Source organism: Ailuropoda melanoleuca, chromosome 3 (genome assembly GCF_002007445.2).
Source record: "Ailuropoda melanoleuca isolate Jingjing chromosome 3, ASM200744v2, whole genome shotgun sequence".
NCBI classification, from domain to species: Eukaryota; Metazoa; Chordata; class Mammalia; order Carnivora; family Ursidae; genus Ailuropoda; species Ailuropoda melanoleuca.
In genome coordinates, this window is record NC_048220.1 from 43,622,511 (window position 1) to 43,646,933 (window position 24,423).

The 24,423-nt window shown below is 36.3% G+C and overlaps 1 protein-coding gene and 1 long non-coding RNA gene across 4 annotated transcripts in view; one reads left to right on the top strand and one right to left on the bottom strand.

Annotated features, from left to right (window-relative positions):
• CWC27 (CWC27 spliceosome associated cyclophilin) overlaps window positions 1-24,423 on the top strand; it is a 185,198-nt gene that overhangs the window by 114,035 nt on the left and 46,740 nt on the right. Inside the window, exon 12 of one of the 3 annotated variants that reach the window (XM_034656283.1) lies at window positions 1,104-1,769. The exons of the other annotated variants lie outside the window; for them this stretch is intronic. Coding sequence (XP_034512174.1) covers window positions 1,104-1,345 — 242 coding nt within the window. The 3' untranslated portion in view covers window positions 1,346-1,769. Of the gene's footprint in view, window positions 1-1,103; window positions 1,770-24,423 lie in introns of those variants that run through there. 3 annotated transcript variants of the gene reach the window in all.
• The window catches only part of LOC109489644, a 61,224-nt gene that overhangs the window by 10,152 nt on the left and 26,649 nt on the right, over window positions 1-24,423 (bottom strand). The gene's annotated exons all lie outside the window — the stretch shown is intronic.

Sequence of the window (24,423 nt, forward strand, 5' to 3'; positions counted from 1 at the left end):
GGCCAAACCTCAGGATGAGCAGGAAGACCAGAGACCTTGGATGCAAAAGTGCTTGGACTGTTTCTAGGATCTATCGTCAGACAACTCACCGTAGCTTCTTTCTAGAGCACCCAGCTCCTAGGAAACGGACAATGACATGTGTCACTCTGTCATCGGGCAGAATCTGCTAGAAGAAGGGGTCAAATACACACTAGGCAAACAAAAACATATCTGTAGCACTTGGCCTCTTCTAGCCTCAGTTTCCTCATCTGTGAAATGGGTATATTCATTTGTTTATTGTAAGCTTTAAAGTGTAAAATATCTAAAATATATGGTAATTTTGGTAGCAACAGTGGTAGTGGCAGTGGTGATAGTAGCAAATTTGTACTGACGTAAAGCACTGTGTTGAAAGGTGATCTTCAGATCCAGGGCCTTGAGTGTGATTTTTGGAGAGTTAATAAGGATGTTCTCCCCTTAATACCATGAACTGGCTAAAGAGATAGTCAGAGCCCCAGTGTAGCTCTGACGCTTAGGTTCTCATTCCTCTGTAAAACTGGCTCTATTCCCACATGACTTGGTGCTGAGAGATTGATTTTGTAGTATTTTGGGATATCCAGCTCTCCCCCTGAATTCCTTCTACTTCCACCCATCTGACCAGTCAAAATGTTACTCATCTTCTGTAGTCCACTTCATGTATAATGTGACTAGAGGATACAACACTGGGGTACTGCAGTAATATTTTGGCATTAACTGGCATATTTCCTTGTCCAAGTAGGGTATCTGGCAGTCACTTCTCTAAATACATTGTTACATTGACCTTAAATGCTTCAGAAAACTGAATTCTGTTAGTTTTTTCATGGAAGGACAGAGGTTCTTTATCTGAAATGATGGTTTATTTTATGTATCTATTTTACTGGGCCGTAGGGTACCCAGATATTTGGTCAAACATTATTTTGGGTGCGTCTGTGAAGGTGTTTTTGGTTGGTATTAACAGTTGAATCACTAGACTGAGTAGATTGCCCTCCCTAGTATAGATGGCTCTCATCTAAACAATTCAAGGCTTGAATAAAGAGGCTGACCTTCTTTTTTTTTTTAATTAACATATAATATATTATTTGTTTCAGGGGTACAGGTCTGCGATTCATCGGTCTTACACAATACTCAGCACTCCGCACAACACATACCCTCCCCGCTCCCCTCCACTCCAGCTGACCTTCTTGAGGTAATAGGGAGTTCCTCCTGCCTCATTGCCTTGAGTGAGGACACCAGTCTTTTCCTGCCTTCGGAATCAAACCGAAACATCAGCCCTTTTGGGGTTTCAAACCTGTGGCTTTCAGACTGGAATTTAAACCCTCAGTTCTGCTGATCTCAGACCTTCAGACTCAAACTGCGTATCTGGCTTACCAACCGCAGATTCAGGACTCTTCTCAGACTTGATAATCTTGCGAGCCAATTCCTTACAACAAATCTCTTTCTACATATATATGCATCCTATTGGTTCTCTCCCTCTGGAGAACCCTAATATATCTGATAAATTCAAAACAAAACCAAAAACCCTTTTTTATTCTTCCAGTTGAGTATTTGTTTTTTAGCATCCTAGTCTCAGTTCAAAAAGGAAAGGAAGGAGGGAAGGAGAAGCCTTCTTTTTAAAAATATAGTCCCCTCAAAATATCAGTAACAATTTAGTATCCTCAATGTGGCTGACAGTTGGAAAACAGACCACTACCCACACAAAAAATCACTATAGAAAATGGAGTTCTTGGGGCGCCTGCCTGGCTTAATCAGTGGAGCATGCGACTCTTGATCTGGGGGTTATAAATTCAAGCCCCACATTAGGTGTAGAGATTACTTAAAATAAATAAGTAAATAAAATCTCATAAGGAAAAAAAGGAAATGGAGTTCTTAACTTAGCAGATGATACTCAGTTTTTTTTATCTTGAAGATATCTTTATATTATTCTAATAAGGTACAAAAATAAAAAAAATATAAAAAATATTTTACTCAAATTTAACACCTGTAATATAACCTTACCTTGGATCTCTCCTGCTTGTCTCTTTATGGTTTTCTGTTTAATAATGTCTTTCACTTCCTTTCTTAAATGATTGTATAATGTTACACTGCTATGTTCCACAGAATATCTACCATAGTCCTGTGCACTTCTCTACCCACCCATCCTGCCTCCATCCCTCAGTGGTTGCATATTGAACATGAGCAAAGTCATTCTTCCAGGGTTTGTAAAGTCCTTTGGGATCATTGAGTATGAATGGTGTTATATAAATGTCAGATTGTTTCATAACAGTTCTTAAAACAATGAGATAATGTCTGTTAAAGGATTTTAAGTTCCATGGAGAAATGCAAGGCATAAAACAAAGCATTTTTTTATGTTATATCCATATATTTTTGCTGTACAATTGAAAACATTATTACATCCTTTACAGCTATAAATGCTTGGGTATGTCTGTGTACACATGTGCATGTCTATGTGTTTGTGTATGTGTGTACATTCGTGCTGCTGACTATATAGAACTAAATAACCAGATTCTGTTGCTTTGTTCTGTCATTTGGGTCCAATAAATTTCTCACCATAAACACTGCCAAAGTAAAATTAGAAATCTAAAACAGGGGCGCCTGGGTGGCACAGCGGTTAAGCGTCTGCCTTCGGCTCAGGGCATGATCCCGGCGTTATGGGATCGAGCCCCACATCAGGCTCCTCCGCTATGAGCCTGCTTCTTCCTCTCCCACTCCCCCTGCTTGTGTTCCCTCTCTCGCTGGTTGTCTCTATCTCTGTCAAATAAATAAATAAAATCTTTAAAAAAAAATCTAAAACAATCTCTTTTTAGGATTAAATATAGTCATTATCTCTGAATTTAAATTTTTGTACTTGTACAATACTGAATTTTTTCCTGACTATATAATGATTTACTGAGTTTTATAAAGATTTCATTGAAGTCACTTATTTAAAATAATTCCCAAGTCCCTTTTTCTGAGCTTTAAGCCCACATTTTCAATTCCCTTTTTAAACACGTTGACTTAAAACTAATAGTGACCAAAATTAAGTGTATTTTCTTCCCCAGAAAAACAAGTCCCAGACCTGATTTCCCTACTAGTACTGTTAATGGCACCTCTGCTCTTTCAGTCACCCAAGGTAAAAAAAATTCCACATCACCTTTGGCTTCTTCTATTTTTTCACTCACCCCTTAGCCCTACCCCCATACACATCCCTATACATTTGTACCTATCTTTTCATTTCCATTATTTCATCCATTGCTCTAGGTATGTCTCTCACTACCTCTTCCTAAAATATTGAAGTTAGTTCTTCTTGTTTTCCTTGTCTCTGATGTTTCCTTATTCCAGTTAGTCTTACTTACACTTACGAAGTTAAGACACATAGATCTGGATTTTAATCCTATCTTCATCTCATACTAGTTGTTTCCCTCAGGAAATTTACTTAAATTCTCTGAATCTCAGCTTCTTTATCTTGAAAATAATTGCCTACTGGGTTAATTCACTGTGATAATTCACTAAGATGATGTCTTGTTCTAGTCTGTACTTTATTGGTTTCATTGTCCAAGAATTATTAAAACTTTGCGGGGGTTCTTGTAAACACAGTGGAGTCCCATGAATACTCAAAGACAACAGCCAAAGAGTAGACAGGTAGAGTGTGATCAGAAACCGAGGCTGTTCTCCTTTCCCTTTCTATGTCTGCTTCTTTCCTTTCTCTCTGTCTGCCCTGTACTCCTTTATCTGCTCAGTCTTCTATTTTTATTCTCCTTTAGAATTCTGTGTTGCACATGGTCTCAAATAACCACCCCAACTCTCAATGTTGCATCCTTTTGTGTATCACCAACTGGCTCAGTCTCACCGTATTTGCAAGAAAGGAATCTGGCTGGTCCATCTCATTTTGATTAGCTATACAAGTCATAGTCCTTTGTGAGCATATCTGGCTCATATGCCATCCTTGACCCCAGCTTCTGAGGCTAACAGAGGGGAACAGCAGTTGTGAACAAGAAAGATTCCATTAGAAGTGGGTATGGGCAATCTGGTAATGACTCGCATCTACAGAAATACTATGTAAAGTTCTTAGCATAATGTTCAATGAGTAGTAATTATTATTTTTATATGCTAAAATAAACTAACCAAAGTCAAGCTTTGATTTTTTTTCTCCCCCTCTCTTTCTTTCTCCGACACACATACACACATATGGATGAAAAAATAAAAAATCTGTAGTTAGCAGCATGGGCCTGGAGCCATCAGATATGAGTTAGAGCTATAAGTCTGTTATTTAAAGCCTTTGCGATCTTGGACAGATTACTTACTTTCTCTATCCTGCAGTTCCTTTATTTGTAAAATGGGAATGACATTTTTAGTTAGGAATCTTATGGTTTCAAATAGTTAAAAAGGCTTATAATGAAAAATTTCTGGGGTGAACGGGTGGCTCAGTCGGTTAAGCATCTGCCTTTGGCTCAGGTCGTGACCCCGAGATCCTGGGATCTAGCCCCACATAAGGCTCTCTGCCTCTCCCTCCTCTGGTGCTTGCTCCCTCTCTCTCTCACACACTCTCTCTCCCTCTCTCTCTCAAATAAATGAATAAAATCTTTTTTAAAAATTTTCTTTTGGGACTATAGGTAGAACTGATTTCAGACACAGCTTTATCAGAGGCTAAAATAATGTCAAGTGGGCCTAGATTTTCTCTTTATATCTCTATCTCTTGTTTCTGCTTTCACCCCATCCCCCACGTACATACCCTTATTTGTGCCATTCAGGCTTTCTCCATGGGTTTGAGTAGTCATAACAGCAACTCCTCACATCTTCCCAGATTCTAATCCAGTGGACAAAGATGCTTCCATTTGTCCCAGAAGTCTCAACAAAAATCTCCTACCATTTCATTGTCACTGATACTGTCATGTGCCCATCCCTGAGACAATTACTGTAGCTACGGAATTAAAGGCTCTAACTGGCCAGTCCTGAGTCACATGCCATTTCTCAAGACAGAGATAGAGTCGGAACCACTAGAGTCACATGGACTCAGGAGTGCAGGGAGAAGTGTGTCCACCACAATGGTAATACCAACTTCATATGATCGTCCAGAGGATTAAGTCAGATAAAGTAAGCAAAAACCCTTAATCTATGCCCATCCTGTTCTCTAGCAAACTATATATGCAGAATCCTCGAGATCTCCAATACTACAGATTTCTTCCATTACTTCCTCAGATAGATTCCGTATTCTCCCCAAAATGTTTTCATGCATCATTGACTACACCCTACTCTTTCTGGTGTGTGTCATGTTGCTTGTGCAATCCCATTGACTTGAACACCTTCCACCATTTTAGTCTATGTAATTTTTGTCTTCATGTCCTATCTCAAACACTCCACATCCTATAAACCTTTTCCAAACTCCCTTAGACTCTGTTCAAAATCCCACAAAAGATAGGTAGGTTATTGATTTCCTTTGACAGATGATTCCCCAATCTACATTTCTAACTCCAAGCCTCAGATACATTTCAAAACACATTTACCTGGATATCTCAGTGAATTTCTTATGCTACTTACCATATTCTTCCTTATATTAATCCTATATGTCATTCTATATCATAAATTCTGAAGGTTCACAATAAGTATTTATCTCATTAAATTAAATACAATCTTAACTAAATATACATACTTTATAAAACTTTAAACCATTTATTTTACTTAGGACAAGCTTCTAACCTTACCTTAACAAGGTATTTTATACTCTTGACTCTAGTATATCTTAGATATTTAGCAGTGATCTAGTAAACCAAATGTATAGTCAATTCCTAGTAATCTGTAATGCTGATACAATTTATGTCATAAAAAACCTATTTTTCCCAGGCTTGCTTTTTTCTTATATGCATTAGGATTCTATATTTGATTTTCTGTTCATTAATCCATATTTATTGAGCACCAGTATATTCTAAGCCTTATTCAAGACACTGAAGATAAAACAGAACAAATTGATGAAGTCTCTGATCTCATGGGCCTTATATTCCAGTTGGGAGTTGGGAATGGGGTACGTAGGGACTGGCAGTAAAGAAAATAAATACAAATATTTTGTTAGCTGATGCCAGTTCTGCCAGTTTTAAGTTGACAGAAAGATTGTTTGTCTTTAATATCTCTGTATTTTAATATTAGTGTTGGAAAGGAAATTACTACAGGGCAGACTTCAAATAAAGAGAGGGAAAGAATATATTATGCTACTTCCGGCCCAGAGCTAGAGAATGCCTTTTCAGCTTCTTTGACTTTGTTACTTTTTAATCTCTCTCTGAGCTGGGATTAGCTGCCATTTTATATTATGAGCAGTCAGCTAACTTTGATTTGGTCTAAAAATCAAGAGGCATTCCTAAAAACTGTTCTCAAAAAATGGTAAGTTTTACTATGTAATAGCAATGTTTGTTGAACATTAAACTTTAAATTAGTTCATTTGGTTAAGTATTTATAATGGTGAATAGAATTCTTTAGCTATTTGGTATTATTACTAGTTTAAAATAATATGTAAATAAAATGTGTGTATATGATCACAAATATGAGTATTTCTAATTCAGATTTAGCAAGTGCAGTATTTTTTAAAATTCAACTCTTACTTGAACTGATACATTGTTTGTAATTTTATGGGATAGCTTAAAATTTTTAGTTCAATAATAGAAGAATGGCAAGAGTTTCAGAACAGTTACATCATTTCACAAAGCTGAAGAAATTCCAATACAGAGATTGTCGTGTTTATATTGTTCATTCTGTACTGTGTTCTCCACATGGCCTCTCTGTGCCAAGCATTTTCCAGTCTTCACATTTCCAGTGCCAATCCTGCCTCTCTACCCCAACCTTGTACAGATGACCTCATCTTTATTCTTTTGAAAAGACCATCTATATGAGCTTCTCTCCACCACAGAATTTCTGTTTTCCCACACATTTCCCCAGCCTGTCTTTTCTCTCAGGACAAAGTGACCCTAGTTTTTTTCAAGGCTAACCAGCCCCCCACCCCTTCCCACAGTCCAGAAACTTTTCCTTCTTCTTGTCCTTTTGCAGAAGTCTCTCCATATCCACTGACTTTTCCCCTTCTGTCTCAATTTATTCATTTCATCCCCAACCTCAAAGATATGGGTTGTTGTTTTTTTTTAAGATTTTATTTATTTATTTGACAGAGAGACAGCCAGTGAGAGAGGGAACACAAGAGGGGGAGTGGGAGAGGAAGAAGCAGGCTCCCAGCAGAGAAGCCTGATGGGGGGCTCGATCCCAGAAGGCAGGGATCACGCCCTGAGCCGAAGGCAGACGCTTAATGACTGAGCCACCCAGGCACCCCTAAAGATATGGTTTTAACCTTGTTTCTTCTTTGTGCTCCCTTCCAAACTCTGCTTCCACTGTTAACCAGTTTCTCAGGAGAGTAGTATGAAACCCCTGCCTCTCCTCATTCACAACTATTAATTATTCTTGGGATCTAGCTTCCCAGCTTCACAAGTGTACCAAAATTGTTCTTTCAGAAGTCAGCACTCACCCATCACCACTGCCTCCTCAGGCTGACAACATAGGGGTCTCAGCTGTGTTTCTGAAATACAATTTTTACTCTTGTACAGCAAAAATAAACATTTAAAAGAGCAGATATTCAATATGATATTAGGTAATGATTATATTGCTTTTTTTTTTTCTGTTGTTAGGTCTGGTTTTTGTTTTGTTTTGTTTTGTTTTCCTTTTAACAATCTCCAGTAAGGCTAGCATTGGAAAGGAGATTATTAGCAGATTATTTCAAATAAAGGCAGAAAAAAGTCATAATTTACCACTTCCTTCCTAGGGGTATACTGAAAAATGCCTTTTTAGGATCTTAATTTTTTTTTTTATTCTTTGAAAGTTAAGGGAAAAAACTAAGTGCAAAACAATATATGCTCTATAAATGCTTATACACACACACACACTTTTACTTTTTTTTTTTCGTTCTTACTTTTACAAAAAAAAAACATAGGAAGGATAAGCCAAAAAACCCCAATGAGACTGTTTATTTGTAAGAAATGGAAGAATGAGAATGGTAGAAGAGATGGGGAGGCAGGGACACCTCAGAGTTTATCTTTTGTTGTACTTTGAACTTTAGGAAATGTATTCATGTTCTATGTATTTTAAAAATTAAATCAATAGCATGTAAAGGAAAAAGAAACTAAAACAGTGTGAACAGAAACAACTATATTTCTAATCAGTAACTTTACACTGATAAGTACACATAATTACACATTATGAAGAAAGAGAAAATTAATTCAAACTTTGAACATAATATTTTGACTATATTATCTTTGGTCTTGAGTAGGGGAGAAGAATAATAAACAAAACTTAAACTCTTTCTAGTAGGTTTTGTTTTTGTAGGGCTATAGGCATACTAATACTGTTTGATATATATGATAAGATTTAGTAAATGAATACATATGTTGATGTTGTAGGAGCAGTACATATATTGTTATTCTTATAGAATAGAAAGGACATAAAACTATGGAATGAGGGAAGTCAAGGAAAAATTTCAGGGGATGGATGTGATTTGTATGGACTTGTGATATCTTATACTTACGTGTGTGTGTATATATATATTTCCTACCCCTGGCTGCTAAAAAGGCCTTAAAAAATAATAACCAGTAACAAAGAGCACACCTGGTATATTGGTTTCTGATACCATTTCCCCCAGAAACAAACCAGGGCTCTTTGGGAAAATGGCTGTTCCCAAGACTGGAATACCTGTTACACAAGAAAGTAGAACGTGCTCAGAAAAATGATGGTAGCATGTCAAGAGGTAGGCATCTTGAAAGGTCTACCTGCTGATACCCAGGTCAAATCTGGGATAATTTGCACTTCAAATAACTGAGGCCATATAACTCAAAAATACAAAGATAAACAACCCAGTATAAAAATGGGCAAAGCATTTGAATAGACAGTTAGGCAAAGAAAAATATACAAACAGCCAATAAGCACATGAAAAATGCTCAACATCAGTAGCTACCAGGAAAATGCAAATCAAACCCACAATGAGATACTAGTTCATATCCATTAGAATAGCTATAATATAAAAGAAACAAACAAACTAACAAATGTTGGCAAAGATGTGCAGAAACTGGAACCCTCATACATTGCTTGTGGGATTACAAAAGGGTATAGCCACTTTGGAAAAAGTTTAATAGTTTTCAAAAAGTTAAACAATGAATTACCATATGATGCAGAAATTCCATTCCTAGGTATATACCTGACAGAATTAAAAACAAGTGCTCAAACAAAAACGTGTACACAAATGTTCACAGCAGCATTATTCATAATGACCAAAAAGTGGAAACAAGACAAACAACCTAACAAAATGTGGTATATCCATATAATGAAATATAATTCAACTATGAGAAGGGATGAAGTATTGATTCATGCTGCAACATGGATGAACCTTGAAAATAGTATGCTAAGTGAAAGAAGCCAGCCACAAAAAGCCACATGTTGTATGATTCCACTTATGTGGAATGTCCCAAATAGGCAAATCTATAGAAACAGAAAGATTAGTGGTTGGTAGGGGCTGCAGGGAGGTGAGAATTCTGACTGCTAAGAGTGTTTCTGCTAATAAGATACAGGGTTTCCTTTTGGAGCAGTGGTAATGTTCTGAATTATATCATGCTGATGGTTGTACAACACTGTGATTACACTAAAAACTGCTAAAAATACAATTTCAAATGGTGAATTATCGTATATGAATTTTATCTCAATAAAAAGATCCAAAAAATAATAACCAAGGACAATAATGAAATTTAAGCCATTGGGGAAAAATAGGAATCCATGACTTCATAATGCTATAAATGAATGAATGAATACTTAGAAGAGAAGGAAAGTCTCCTTATAGTAGATGCCAACCAGTAAATGTAAAGAGTGTGGTAGAGTTGGAAAATTACTCTTTTCTTTCTTTTTTTTTTTTTTAAAGATTTTATTTATTTATTCGACAGAGATAGAGACAGCCAAGAGAGAGGGAACACAAGCAGGGGGAGTGGGAGAGGAAGAAGCAGGCTCATAGCGGAGGAGCCCGATGTGGGGCTCGATCCCACAACGCCGGGATCACGCCCTGAGCCGAAGGCAGATGCTCAACCGCTGTGCCACCCAGGCGCCCCAAAATTACTGTTTTCATAGTAAAGATTGGTTTGGCCAAAAATCATCAATGGATACTAAATGTAGGGAGAATGTTTGATGAAGAGTGGTATATTTGCATGATCTTAAATCTCCCTGATTGCTTATTAGGTGCAATGTAAAACATGTAAGAGAAACCAGGTAACAAGTTGACTGCCTGATCAGAATTAACATCAACAGGGTGCCTGGGTGGCTCAGTCCGTTAAACTTCTGCCTTTGGCTCAGGTCATGATCCTAGGATCCTGGGATGGAGCCCTGAGTCGGGCCCCCTGCTCAGCACGGAGTCTGCTTCTCCCTCTCCCTCGGCCCCTCTACCTGCTTGTGTTCTGTCTCTCTCTCTCTCTCAAAATAAATAAATAAAGTCTTTTAAAAAAAAAGAATTAACATCAGCAATGAGGGGCAACATATATCTCCTAATGATAGCCTGAGGAGAACACAAAATCAGGCAGTGTTCTATGGTCTCCTGGATAGGAATGCATAACCTGAATCTAATTGTAAGGGGGCATCAGACAAACCCGAAGTGTTTTTTAGAAAAACAACTGCCCTGTGTTCTTGAAAAATGTACATGTTACAAAATTCAAAGAAAGGCTGAGGAGACTAAAAGAGACATCAAAACTAAACACAGTACCTAATCCTATACTGGATCCTAGAACAAAGGGAAAAATAATGCTAAAAAGGACATTATTGGGCACTTGACCAAATTGGAATATGGGTGGTATATTAAAGTATTGCATCAATATTATATTTTTGGATTTGATAACCATGCTATAGTTATATTAAGAGATTATCTTTGTTCTTATGAATTACAAATGAAGTATTAAGGAGTAAAGGGCCATAATGTATGGCAAACTGTTTTCAAGTTGAAAAAATATATACATGCAAAGGGAGGAAAAAATAATTAAACCTGCAGTAAAATGTTAAAAATTGGTGATCTTGCAGAAAAAAATACATGAGTTTTCATATTATTCTTTAACTTTTCTGTAAGTTTAAAATTATTTCAAAATAAAAAATAAAAACATTAAAATGTTGTGATGTTTAAAAACATTCAAATTGGACTGTCATTTTTTCTTTTGCTTTTTCTTTTGTCTTATGAAGTATTTTAAACACACAGAAAAGTACAGGGATTTAACCTGGTTTTTTTACCCAAATAATCATATTTTTTGTATTTGTTTTCGATTTTTTAAAAAATATAAACTTTACAGATACCATTTAAGTCCACTGTATACTCTTCTCGCCCCACAAAAGTACCCACTACCCAGAAGTGAATGTGTTTTCTTCCTGTGCATGTTTTTAACCTTTTACTACATGGGTTTGTATGTAGCTGTTAAAGGTAATAATATTGTTGAGTATGTCACTTTATATAAGTGGTATCAAATGACCACACCTTGTTTTTTTTTTACTTAACATTATGCTTTCCACACTAATCTATGTTTTTAAATGTAGTACATGTTTATTCATTTTAAATGATATAGTCACTGAATGCTTATGTCAGTTTATTTTTCTCCTGTTCATGGACTTTGAGGTTTTTCCCATATATTTTCTACTTTAAACATTTTGCAGAAAGCACCCTTATGCGTTTTTCCTGTGCATATAAACAAGAGTTTCCTAGGGTATGTCCTGAATGGAATTGCTGGGTCTGGGTTGTCATCATCATCATAACTGTAATAGCAGATGTTTACCAATGCTGTGTTCCAAGAACTGTTCTAAGTGTCTCATATGTATTTATTTTATTCTCAAAACAATAGATAGACACTATTATTATCCACATTTTACAGAAAAAGAAACTGAGTTATAGTGGTTAAATAAATTATCCAAAATCCTGTAGGTAGGAAGCATCAGAGCCCTGATTGAACCGATGTATGTTCTTAGCAAATACACTATACACAAACCATATTCTGTGGAGTACACACACTTCTGGCTCCTCTAGATATTGCCATTTCATCCAGAGCGGTTTTACCAAGTTATACTCTCAACAGCTAATAGAAGTGTTTTTTAAAGTTCTTAATTTGCAAAATTAAAAAGCAACTCATCCATTAAAGTTTGTTTGGACTGTTTACAGACCTTTAAAATCTGCAAGTCTGAAAACCACTTCCTTACATGACACTGTTTACAGGAACATGCTTTATAGAATCATAAGGCTGGAATCACCGGCTTCCTTACTTGACACTGTTTAGAAGAACATGCTTTTATAGGATTATTAGGCTGGGATCCTTGGCCTTTAAAAGGCCCAGCTATATAAGTTTCCTTGAATTCATCTGGATCCAAACGGTTCTATCAGCCATCCTGGCTTGAAATCTCATTAACCTTTAATTGCTCTTATCTTTTCCTAGCCGCTTCCGGTGTCCTTATCCTTGGTTCCTAACCCTGAGCCTGTGTCACATTCAGCTAAGTGATAACTCTTAGGCACTCACCCCTTGTGGAATCTCTCATCTATCCTCTTCTAGTCCCGTAGACTAGTTCAGGTTCTTAATACCTCTTTCTTGGCACTATTATAAGAACTTTACACTGGGCTTTTCCTCTAGAATCTCCCTAGAAGTGACCCATTCTACACACTGGTACTAGAGTGATCTTTATATAATTATTATATTATTCCTTTGCTCACAAACTTTTAGTAGTGTCTTATTGCATACTAAATTAAGTCTAAAAAAATTAACTCTGTTCTCCATAATCTTGCTTTCAAGTGCTTTATTATTTTATCCCCTATTACAGCCCTATATCTATCAGTAGAATATAAATAGGTCTGGAGTAGAGCTGAATAATTTGCATTTCTATCTAGTTTTCAAGTAAAGCTGATGGTGCAGGTCCAGTCTGGGTACCACACTCACAACTACTGCTCTAGCTAATCCATAGGCCCTGGCGTCAGGTCTTATAAATGAGCTGTTCATTGGATATATGTTGTCCCTTGAACAACAGGGGTTTGAACTGACCGGGTCCACTTATACATGCATTTTTTTTACAGTACAGTATTGTAAATGTATTTCTTCCTTATGATTTTCTTAACATTTTCTTTTCTTTAGCTTACTTTAATTGTAAGAATACAGTATATAATACGTATAATATATAAAATATGTGTTAATCAACTGTTTATATTATCTATCTAGGCTTTTGGTCAGCAGTAGGCTATTAGTAGTTAAGTTTTGGGGGAGTCGAAAATTACATTAGAATTTCTGACTGCCCTGAGCTCTGACTCTCTAATGCCCAAATTGTTCAAGGGTTACCTGTATATTGAATAGTATTAAATCTCTTTTTTTAAAGCCTAGAAAAACTGATCTTCCCTAGGTCGCAGAGACTAAGCTTTAAAATCAGAAGAGATGATTCTTTTTTTAAAAAAAAGTTTCAAAGTTAGAGAAAAGTTACAAGAACAATACAATGAACTCTTATATATCTTTACTTCAGTTTACCAGTGGTTTATATTTTGTTACATTTGCATGTGCTCTATGTATGTATGTATGTTTGTATACATACATAATTTTTTTGAACTATTTGCACCTTAGTGATAAGTCTTTCCTCTAAATACTTAAGCATATATTTCTTAAAAACAAGGACTTTGTCTTATATAACCAATATAATTATCAAGATCAAGAAATTTGATATCAATATAATACTATTATTTAGTTCACAGTCACCATTATTATTTTGTTGTTGTTTTTTTAAATGTCCTTTAGACCTATTTAGGTTTTTTTCCTAGTTCAGAGATCAATCTAAGGTAATGTATCAAATTTAGTTGTGAGCAAATATTCTGAGATTATATAAATATGTCAAATCTCATCAAACTTTTACCCATTAGTTCTAGTATTCACTGATGACTTTGCAACTCCATCATTCCTTTTATATTTAAAGTTTGCATTCCATTATAAAAAAAGATCTTCCCTTCTCCATTTACTAAAGTATATCAGTATAAATTCATGGAATTTTATTTCATGGGTTGTAGTCTGTTTTTATCATTATTTATTTTGGTGTTCAAAATAAATATTTTATTTTATTTGGCCAGTGGGAGCCCCTTCAGGCTGGTTCCTGTGTTCTTTTGATATTTTTCCATTATGATTTGAGTACTTCCTTGTTTTGATTTAACTAGATGTTCTATACTTATATTTTCCTTGCCCCTGCCCTGGACTCATCCTTTTTTTTCTAAGGAGCTCTGTTTTCTTTTAGTGGAGAATAGTATTTAGAAATCAATATGTGGGTGCTGGGTGTGCTCGTCCCTATCGCTTCTAGGTTTTCTCAGACAACAGAGCAGGGAGAAATACGGATAGACTAATTATAGTCCCCACACCAGGGTACATTCTAGTCTTTCTGTCCTTCCATAATTGTAACCAATACCAAGAATCCTTGTTCCTTTGCTATTTTTTTATTCTGGTAAATACATTATTTAAAAATTAACACATATGTAGGGGCACCTGAGTGGCTCAGTTAGTTAAGCATCCAACTTGATTTCAGCTCAGGTCACGATCTCAGGGTCGTGAGATCGAGCCCCGAGTCGAGGCTTAGGATTCTCTCTCTGTCTCTCCCTCTCCTCCTGCCCCTCCCCCCACCCCTGCAAACTCCTTCTCTCTCCCTCTCTCTCCCTAAAAAAAAAAAGAATTTAACACATTTATTGCAGAAATTTTTTATCAGTTAAATTACTAAATGTAAAAATCTTACATTTGCGAGACATTTTAGCCCCTCTGCTGCACTATCAGAAGTTACAGAATCCTACCTCAGATAGGTGAGGGCTTTATCATTATTCACTCTGATATGGGGGATAGGCGATCTTGGGCAAGTCATTTCTGAGCTTAGGTTCCTTATCTGTAAGATGGGACTAATAATAAGTAAATTCATTATAAGATGTTAAATAATATATGTCACCAACCACAGACTTCTTAGCATAGCAAGCATTTAGCAAATTATAACTGTTTTGCAGATTATGAAAGCAATTATTTACATGTGTAGACAAATAGTTTATTGATAGCATGGTGAATATACCATACTAGATTAAAGCACTTGTTGTTATTGTTCTTGTTTTAATTCCAGTATAGTTAACATACGGTGTTTTATTTCAGGTGTACAACCTAGTGACTCAGCAACTCTATACATTACTCAGTGCTCATTCAGGATAAGTGTTACTCTTAATCCACCTTCACGCCCACCCACCTACTGTCTAGTAACCACCAGTTTAGTCTCTAAAGTTAGGAGTGCTTTTTGGTTTGTCTCTTTTTATCTTCATTCATTTTGTTTCTTAAATTCCACATATAAGTGAAATCCTATGAAATCAGTCTTTCTCTGACTGACTTATTTCACTTAGTATTGTATACTCTGGATCCATCCATGTTTTTGCAAATGGCAAGATTTCATTCTTTTTGTGGCTGAGTAATATTCCATTCTGTATGTATACCACATACATATTCTTTTCATCCATTCATCTATCGGTGAATCCTCGGGTTGCTTCCATAATTTGGCTATTGTAAATAATGCTGCCATAAACACAGGGGTGCATGGATCTTTTCAAAATAGTATTTTTGGGGGCACCTGGGTGACTTAGTTGGTTATGATCCCAGGTCCTGGGATTGAGTCCCACATCGGGCTCCCTGCTCAATGGGGAGTCTCCTTCTCCTTCTCCCTCTCCCTCTCTCTTTCTGTCTGTCTAATAAATAAATAAACACTTTAAAGAATAATATTTTCATATTATTTGGGTAAATACCCCATAGTGGAATTATTGGAACATAGGGTAGTTCTGTTGTTAATTTTTTGAGGAACCGCCATACTGTTTTCCAGAGCGGCTGCAGCAGTTTGCATTCCAACCATCAGTGCACTAGGGTTTCTTTTTCTCCACATCCTCACCAACACTTGTTTCTTGTGTTTCTGGTTTTAGCCACTCTGTCAGCTGTGAGGTGATATCTCACTGTGGTTTTGATGTGCATTTCCCTGATGATGAGAAATGTTGAGCATCTTTTCATGTGTCTATTCACCATCTGGATGCCTTCTCTGAAAACATGTCTTTTCACATCTCCTTCCCTTTTTTTAATTGGATTATTATTTTTTTTTTTTGGTGTTGAGTTATACGAGTTCTTTATATATTTTGGATTCTAACCCTTTACCAGCTATATCATTTGCAAATATCTTCTCCCACTCAGTGGATTGACTTTTAGTTTTGTTGACTATTTCCTTTGCTTCTGTAGAAGCTTTTTATTTTGATGTAGTCCCAATAATTTACTATTGCTTTTGTTTTCCTTGAGTCAGGAGACATATCTAGAAAAATGTTGCAATGACGATGTCAGAGAAATTACTGCCTGTGCTCTCTTCTAGGATTTTTATGGTTTCAAGTCTCACATTTAGGTCTTTAATCCATTTGGAGTTGATTTGTGTGTGTGTGTAAGAAAGTGGTCCAGTTTCATTCTTTTGCACGTAGCTGTCCAGTTTTCCCATCACCATTTGGTGAAAAGATTGTCTTTTTCCCATTGCATATTTTTACTTCCTTTGTCAAAGATTAATTGGCCATGTAATCATGGGCTTATTTTGGGCTTTCTGTTCTGTTCCATTGATCTATGTGTCTGTTTTTGTGCTAATACCATACTGTTTTGATACTACAGCTTTGTAGTATATCTTGAAATCTGGGATTGTGATACCTCCAGTTTTGTTCTTCTTTTTCAAGATGACTTTAGCTCTTCAGGGTTTTAGGGTTCCATACAAATTTTATAATTGTTTGTTCTATTTCTGTTAAAGTATTTTTAAGGGCAGGAGGCGTTATATATTATACTAGCAAAGAAAAAAATGTGCAGATCTTTTTAAAATAAATAAACGATATAATTATATGTTATGTATATATCCATAAAAGCATATTATATATTGTATGAAAATTATATATAAATTAAGATATGCATATATGATATATTTAAGGCAAAGTTGGTTATACCTTTATTTACATGTAAATTCATAAATTAAGAGTCACAGTTTTATATACACCACAAGACTGATGAATACATGTGTTATTTGCTGTCAGAATGTGCTTGGTCAGACTGTTTTTAGCTTTTGTGCTTATAACAAGTAATGAAAACATTGGCTTTCCAGTCAACCAAATATTTGTTTTGCTGCTACTTACTTGTTACTGTAGACTAAATAATTTTTCTTGCCTTCAGCAGCATAAATATGGTTTTAGTCCAGCTTGTGGACACTTCAGCTTTAATTTTATTCCTTTGCATATAATACCACATGTGTGCTCCTATAATAAAATTGTAAGTACTTTATTTTCTGTCTTATGGTGAAGGGGCTCATTGTACTCAGGTATACAAAAATGATTCCAGAAGAAAAAGATAATGGTATCTGCTAAAATGAAAGAGGGAAAGAGAATGCTGGCATGGAACATAGAAATATAACTCTTTTAAAGAAAAAAGCAGACATCGAAACTCTTAAATGTTTAAAACAGGGCATCCTGTATGCTTTTCAATAAAAACTGGTGATAGTTGTGGTAAAATATTTCATCAGTATGATTGTACTCCTAGGTCAAAAAAAGATGGAGACAAGGGGGAAAAAATGAAGTTAATGAATAAAACAAATGTTACCCTAGATCATGGCCCTATTTGTGTCTCACTAAGGAGAGGTATAGGATTATATGAAATATATTTATTTTTATAAAGGAATTTAAGAAATTATCAGAAAATACTGATACAGGACAAAACATTTTATAATGAGCATTCAGACAGTAGCAAGCTGATTTTCACAGTCTGGGAAGTTCACTGAATTTCAGAATCAAAGTCGGCTAAACCTGCTTCTACTTCTTAGCACCCTGTACTCACCCCATCTTCCCACTTAGAGCATGGGAGTGTAATTATCTCTTTATTTGCTGCTGTAGAGCAATATACCGTGAATTTCTGAAAAATCCATCTTGATCATAGTTCATTTATTTAACAAATACTTATTGAGTGTATACTATGTGCCAGGTACTTTTTTGATACTTTGGAATCACCAGGTAACAAAATAAAGACCTCTGAAATCCTTTGCAATGTATATGCATATGAAATCACTGCAATGTAAACTTTAAATATCTTAAAAGTTTATTTGTTAATTGTACCTCATGGGGAAAAAAAGACCTCTGCCTTAATGGACCTTACATTCTACCCATATTTGCAAAGTTATTGACACATATATTATAGATTTTCCCTCACTCTGATAAGATGTCTGTAGCAACTTGAAGCATAATGTCTTTATAGAATAGCATCCAAAGCAGAAGGAAAGGTAGATGCCAGGACCTTTCCCTTTATGGGAAAGAAAATCTTTCCCAGAACACCCACCAGACTTCCCTTTGCATATCACTGATCAAAAGTGGATCTCTGAGAAACAAACTGAGGGCTACAGAGGGGAGGGGGATGGGGGAATGGGATAGACTGGTGATGGGTAGTAAGGAGGGCACGTATTGCATGGTGCACTGGGTGTTATATGCAACTAATGAATCATCGAACTTTACATCAGAAACCAGGGATGTACTGTATGGTGACTAACATAATATAATAAAAAAAAACATTAAAAAAATAATAAAAAAATACTCCCCCCCAAAAATGTGGATCTACTGAGAGTGAACGTGTGACCTCGACCAATCAATGGCAAAGCGGAGTGGGATTTCTTAACTAAAAGCAAGCAGAGGAAAACTTCTTTCACCACAACTACCAACTCACCTGCATTGTGGGCCATTTGTTTGCCTGCCCTCCTGTAAATATGGATGAGCTATTCATACTCTGAGGCCAACTCCCTCACTTGTGCAGTAGATCTTGCTGCCTCTCACCCTTACTTGCAAACAACACTCCAGACAGTTCTCTTCTTTCATTCCTGCATCATTAAACTTCCCTCTTCACTGGATCATTTGCCATCAGCATGAAAACACGCTGTATTTTCTACACACACACACACACACACACACACACACACACACACACACACAAGTTGCCTATTCCCATATCCCCCTCCAGGTACTGCCCTTTAGCGCTGTCCCTATCCAGAAAAAAAAAAAAAATCCTTGAAAGAATGTACGTGCCTGCCATGTCTAATTTCCTCTCCTCTCATTCCCTCTTAAATTTACTTGATATACTTCCATTCTCACAAGTCAACTGCTTAGCCCTCTTCTTAAGTAATTGATTGCCAGCATTGTGCACTATTGATCACACCCTCCTCTTGGAATCACCTTTTTACTTGGCCTCTCATTTCTTCTTATACTACACTTACTTCTTTACTTGTGTCTTTTAACCAATGGATTTAAATATCATCTATATGCTTATAAATTCCAAAGTATTTAATAGACATCTTAAACTTAACGTGTCCCAAATTGAACTACTGATCTTATCGTCCAAACCTGCTCCTCCTGAAATCTTCCCTATCTCAGTTAATCTTTGAGTCACCCTTGACTCCTCTTTTTTTTTTTTTTTATACCACTCATCCAACTGATCAACAAATCTAGGATATATAACCTAGCCACTTCTACTGTTACCACTCTGGTGGGAGCCACAACCATTTCTCACCTAGATAAGTGCAGTTGACTAGTAACTGGTTTCTGTTTCTACCTTTGGCCTCTGAAAGTCTATTCTCAGTATAGTAGCCAGGATGGTCCTTCAGAAATCTAAGTCAGATCTTGTCACACTTCTTTATTTAACTCACCAGTGGGTTTCTTAAAAGCTAAAGCCCCCTACAGTTGTCTGCAAGGGTTTGCATAATCTATGCCCCACCTCTGTTTTACCTCTGGCTTCATCTCCTTTTACTTCTCTCTCTACTCTCTTCTAGGCAGAGCAGCCTCTTTGCTCTGAGTACTTTTGGCATGCTCCCTGCCTCAGGGCCACTGCACGTGCTGTTACCCTATCTGGTCTGCAGTTCCTCCAGATAATCCACATGACTCATTCCCTTACCTCTCAGGTCTTTTTCTCAGTGAAACTTTCTCTGACCACTTTTGCCGGGTACTCCCTGAACTGCCCTTCCTTACTTCATTGTTCTCTGTATTATATTATCACCTTCTGATATACTGTGTGTTTTACTTATTTACTGTTTTCTGTCTTCCCCACTAGAATTTTTGTCTGTTTTAAGAAAACACCTAGAACAATAAAGATGAACTAAATGGCTTCAGTCATGATTTGTCCCCTGATACTGAGCATTCTGTTGCCTAAACCAAATCTGGATTTTGTTAGCAAAAAAAGAAGGTAGAAGAATTAATACTTGGGCAGTCAACTGTGTCTTTAACACAAGTCCATACTTGTGAGTAACTTTTTATCTCTTTATTTTTCTCCCCCTGCCCTCATTTGTCTCTTACAAGAACCCTTGAGGAAGGTAGGACAGGTAGTATTTTGCACAAAAAAATTGTGGCTCAGATAATTAATTTTTCTCCAAGAGCACAAGCACAGCTATAAGGACCTGAATTGCCTGACAGCAACTGCAGTCTTGTTCCCAGAGTGGTTACAGTCAGTAGCTAGTGCAGCACTGTGTGGGTTACTGTATAATCTTCCCTGTGAGCCAAGAGATTATGAATCTGCCTTTCTTTTTGCCTGTCTTCTCAAAATGAAAAACAAAACAGAACAAAAAAAACCTCAAAACACTGCATATTTAATATGAGGTTTTATTCTTTCCTGTATCTTGGACGAAAGTACTTTTGTAATAACATAAATTAGCTACTGATATATTATTTACTATCATTATGTACTTTTTAACAAAATGGATTATCAGAATATGTTGCATTGCTATCAGATTTCTCCATATTTTGCCCACATCATTCCCCTCTCCTCTTTACGGAAAATTATCTCTCCTAGCAATCATTCAAGCCAGAACCAGAATTAGAATATTCCAAATGCTAAATAAAATTGTTATTTTTAATCAGTCAAGTAAGGTGAGCATGCATGATTGTCATCTATTTTGTTAGGTAGTAGAGAAAAAGACACTTGTAAACTCTTTTACCTAAAAGGCATTATTTAAGGCATTTAAATATGTTGAGATACTAATATGCTAGCTATGTCTATAGACATAGACATAGACTATAAATGTGTACACATTATATAATGTGTATAATAAATGCATATAATGAAACATCTAACACTAAAACTATCCTGAATGTGATTTAATCCCTCTTTGACATTTCAAAATACGCTTCTGAATTTTGTGGCTCTTTTTGGTGAATGTCAAGGTTATTATTTATCATTGCCTTGTGAATAAACAGGTGTTCAGGTTCACAAAACTTGTGGAGAATGGAGTGAAGGACATTCAAGTTCCTTATTCAGTGAAGAAGGCACAGTGGCTGCCCCTATGTTCTAATATGAGGTGAGAGGATGGAACAGAAGCAAGCACTTGGGCTAGATTGGTCTGGGACTTGACAATGAATACATCTATGCTAAGTTTAAGAAAGGTGTTTATTAATGAAACCAGTATTTCCATTTGCCCTTATTAGCTTTTACAGTTGTAAAGTTACCTGTCTCAAGTTTTACGTCTTTCTTACAATCAGACAAGCAATTTCTTTTCTGTCTGAGTTTTATATGGACATCATAGGTTGTCTGTGGTTTTTGGTTAGCATGATGAGAAGTCAGCCCTCTCAGCTGACTAGGACTTACATTCTTGTCTTTACTATTACTCTCATGCTTAATCTGCTGATGTAAAAGGACCAAGCATAAGCTTGCAACAAAAAGAACTCAGTTTAGTTGCTAGTATGCATATCTATGTGGCCACTTATTATTTCCTTTAGATTTACATTTTTCATCTCATTGTTTGAGTACCTTCTTTTCTATACCAGCCACTTATTTTACTTTCTTTGATCCTTTGTTTTCTAAAAACTAAAAACATTTTTTTTATCGGCAACTTGTGATAGTTCCATTCCAACAACGTTTCTATATATCATCTTACTGCTACTTCCTAAAAAGGAAACATTCCCTACAGCCAGCAACTGTTCCACCTTGTTCCTCATCAGTAGGGCTGGCACCAGTTCAAGTTCTGTCAACACTGTTCCATCAGATAAAGCTGTTGGTAAAAGAAAGGATGAGGGGGGTAGTGTGCATGCACACGATTCAAGCACCAATGAGCAAGCTAACAGCATTCCACTGCTTCCATGTTAGCCTGCATGCCTGTGCCTTGCTTGAAGTCTACTCTAATTCAGCTGTACCTTAGTGCTCATAGTGACACTTGATCATGCATGTATCAGCATCTGTCTGATAATAATCTACTCATTTGGATAAGAGCTCAAGTTTTCTGTTTTTCATTGACGAAATGGCTAATAATTAAGCATATGTACAAGATCTTTATGTAAACATCATTTTTAATAGGCTAAAAGCCTAATCAAAATATAAGCAGGATGCCTGCAATTTGTTATCATCTGTATTGTTTCACTAGTTAATAACACAACTGAATAAGCTTCACTTTTTGAAAATGTTGATAGCATGGAAAGTTTCCGTTTATCTAGTATAATGATGATCTTCTATAAAGCAAGAAAACAAGTGTCAGACAGAAATATTCCCTATGGACTTCCTCTCCCTGTGGAAAGAAAACTGGCATTACATGTAAAGTTTTTTTGGATAGAGCATTATAAGACATATCACTGTGATTGCTGAACCTCCCCCCGGAGTTTCAGATTCAGCAGGTATGGGATGGGGTCCAATAATTTGCATTTCTAATAAGCTCCCAGGTGATGCTGATGCTTTAGGTTCAGGGGCACACCTTGAGAACCACTCCTTTACCCAACATTAGAGGAGTGGTTTTCAAACATTAGAATCACCTATTTAAAAAACAAAACAGAGCAACAAAAATATCACTGGGTCCCAAGGAATAACCCTCATTCAGAACACTACCAGTCAACCATGTTGGATCACATTTTTTGTTATGTGATCGGTTACTGTGTCAAATCAGAAAAGATTTAGTCAAAGTCTTCAGTCTCTGAATTCTCTCCAGTTAGTATGATCCTTGCCAGTTCTAAGGGCACAGAGTTTCCAGGCAGTTGCACCATCTTTATTACTTGCTTCATCTTTACCTTGCTGCTCTTCTGTGAGTCTCTCAGAATCCCTTTATCTGTTAGTCTAGACTACAGCTTAGAGGTTAGAGTAGGGTTTTTCAAATTGTAGCCAGTAATTAACTGGTGGATCATAAAAATCAGTAGCATATCTTAATCAACATTTTTTTTAATTTAATGAAATGGCACAGATCAGAAAACATAAGAATGTATCACATGTAGGTAGGGTAAATATTCTTTTATGAAATTTTGAAGTTTTTTTCTTTATATTTTCTTGAACAATATAAAATTGCCCTTTTTGTAGATAAACAAAACATGTCAGTGGTTTCGTATGGTTTAACCTTATATACAGTTTTATATGTTAGCTATATACATATATGTATGTGGAGTTAATATGAAAAAATATTTCCTGTGATACGTCACAGTACAAAGAGTTAAAAAACAAAACCACTGGGTTTGAATAAATGTCTGATAGCACTGTGCTAAATAACCTTCCCAAAACCCACAGAATGTTTTTCTCTAGTTCTAAATTAGATGGTCTCTGCTACGTAGAACAAGACTAATTCATGGGAAACAGTTTATATTTAATACTGAAACTATTAATAACTAACAGTCATAATTAACAGTATTCCAAGTGCTTACTTGAATTTTGGTGTGCAGATGAGCTATATAACATTCAGACATCACAGCAGTGAGAACTGCTATAGTGAAGAAATGAGCCTGCCTAGAGGAAAGGGCACACTCCTGTAACATCTTCAGTTCTGTACCAAGTAGTTTATAGAACCTTGATTCCGTAGAAGAAATAATCTATAAGTCAGAAACCATGAGTAGTACCCAGCTTTGATGAGGATCAGTTAACAGTTTGACCTTGACAACCACTAGCTTTAATGTGGTGAAGGACTTTCTGAATGGGAAGACTTACCAATTTTAGAGCTTATAGTACCTTACAGAGAGTTTTAATTTTATTTAGTTGATGTTTTTTAGTTTTTCTTTTAGATGTAATTTTTCTTTTAAGAACCTTGGGAAGGGACGCTTGGGTAGCTCAGTTGGTTAAGCTTCTGCCTTCAGCTCAGGTCATGATCCCAGGGTCCTTGGATTGAGTCCGGCATTGGGCTCTCTACTCAGTGGGGAGCCTGCTTCTCCCTCTCCCTCTGCCCCTCCCCCCTGCTTGTGCTTGCTCTCTCTTTTGCTCTCCCTCAAATAAATAAAATAAAAAAAAAAAAAAAGAAACAAATTTGGGAAATGTAGGAACTATAACCTCAGGGAAATTTATTATCTTAGAAAATAAAAAATTTCTTAAGATTTCCTAAACTGGGGGCACCTGGGTGGGTCAGTCGGTTAAGCATCTGACTCTTGGTTTCAGCTCAGGT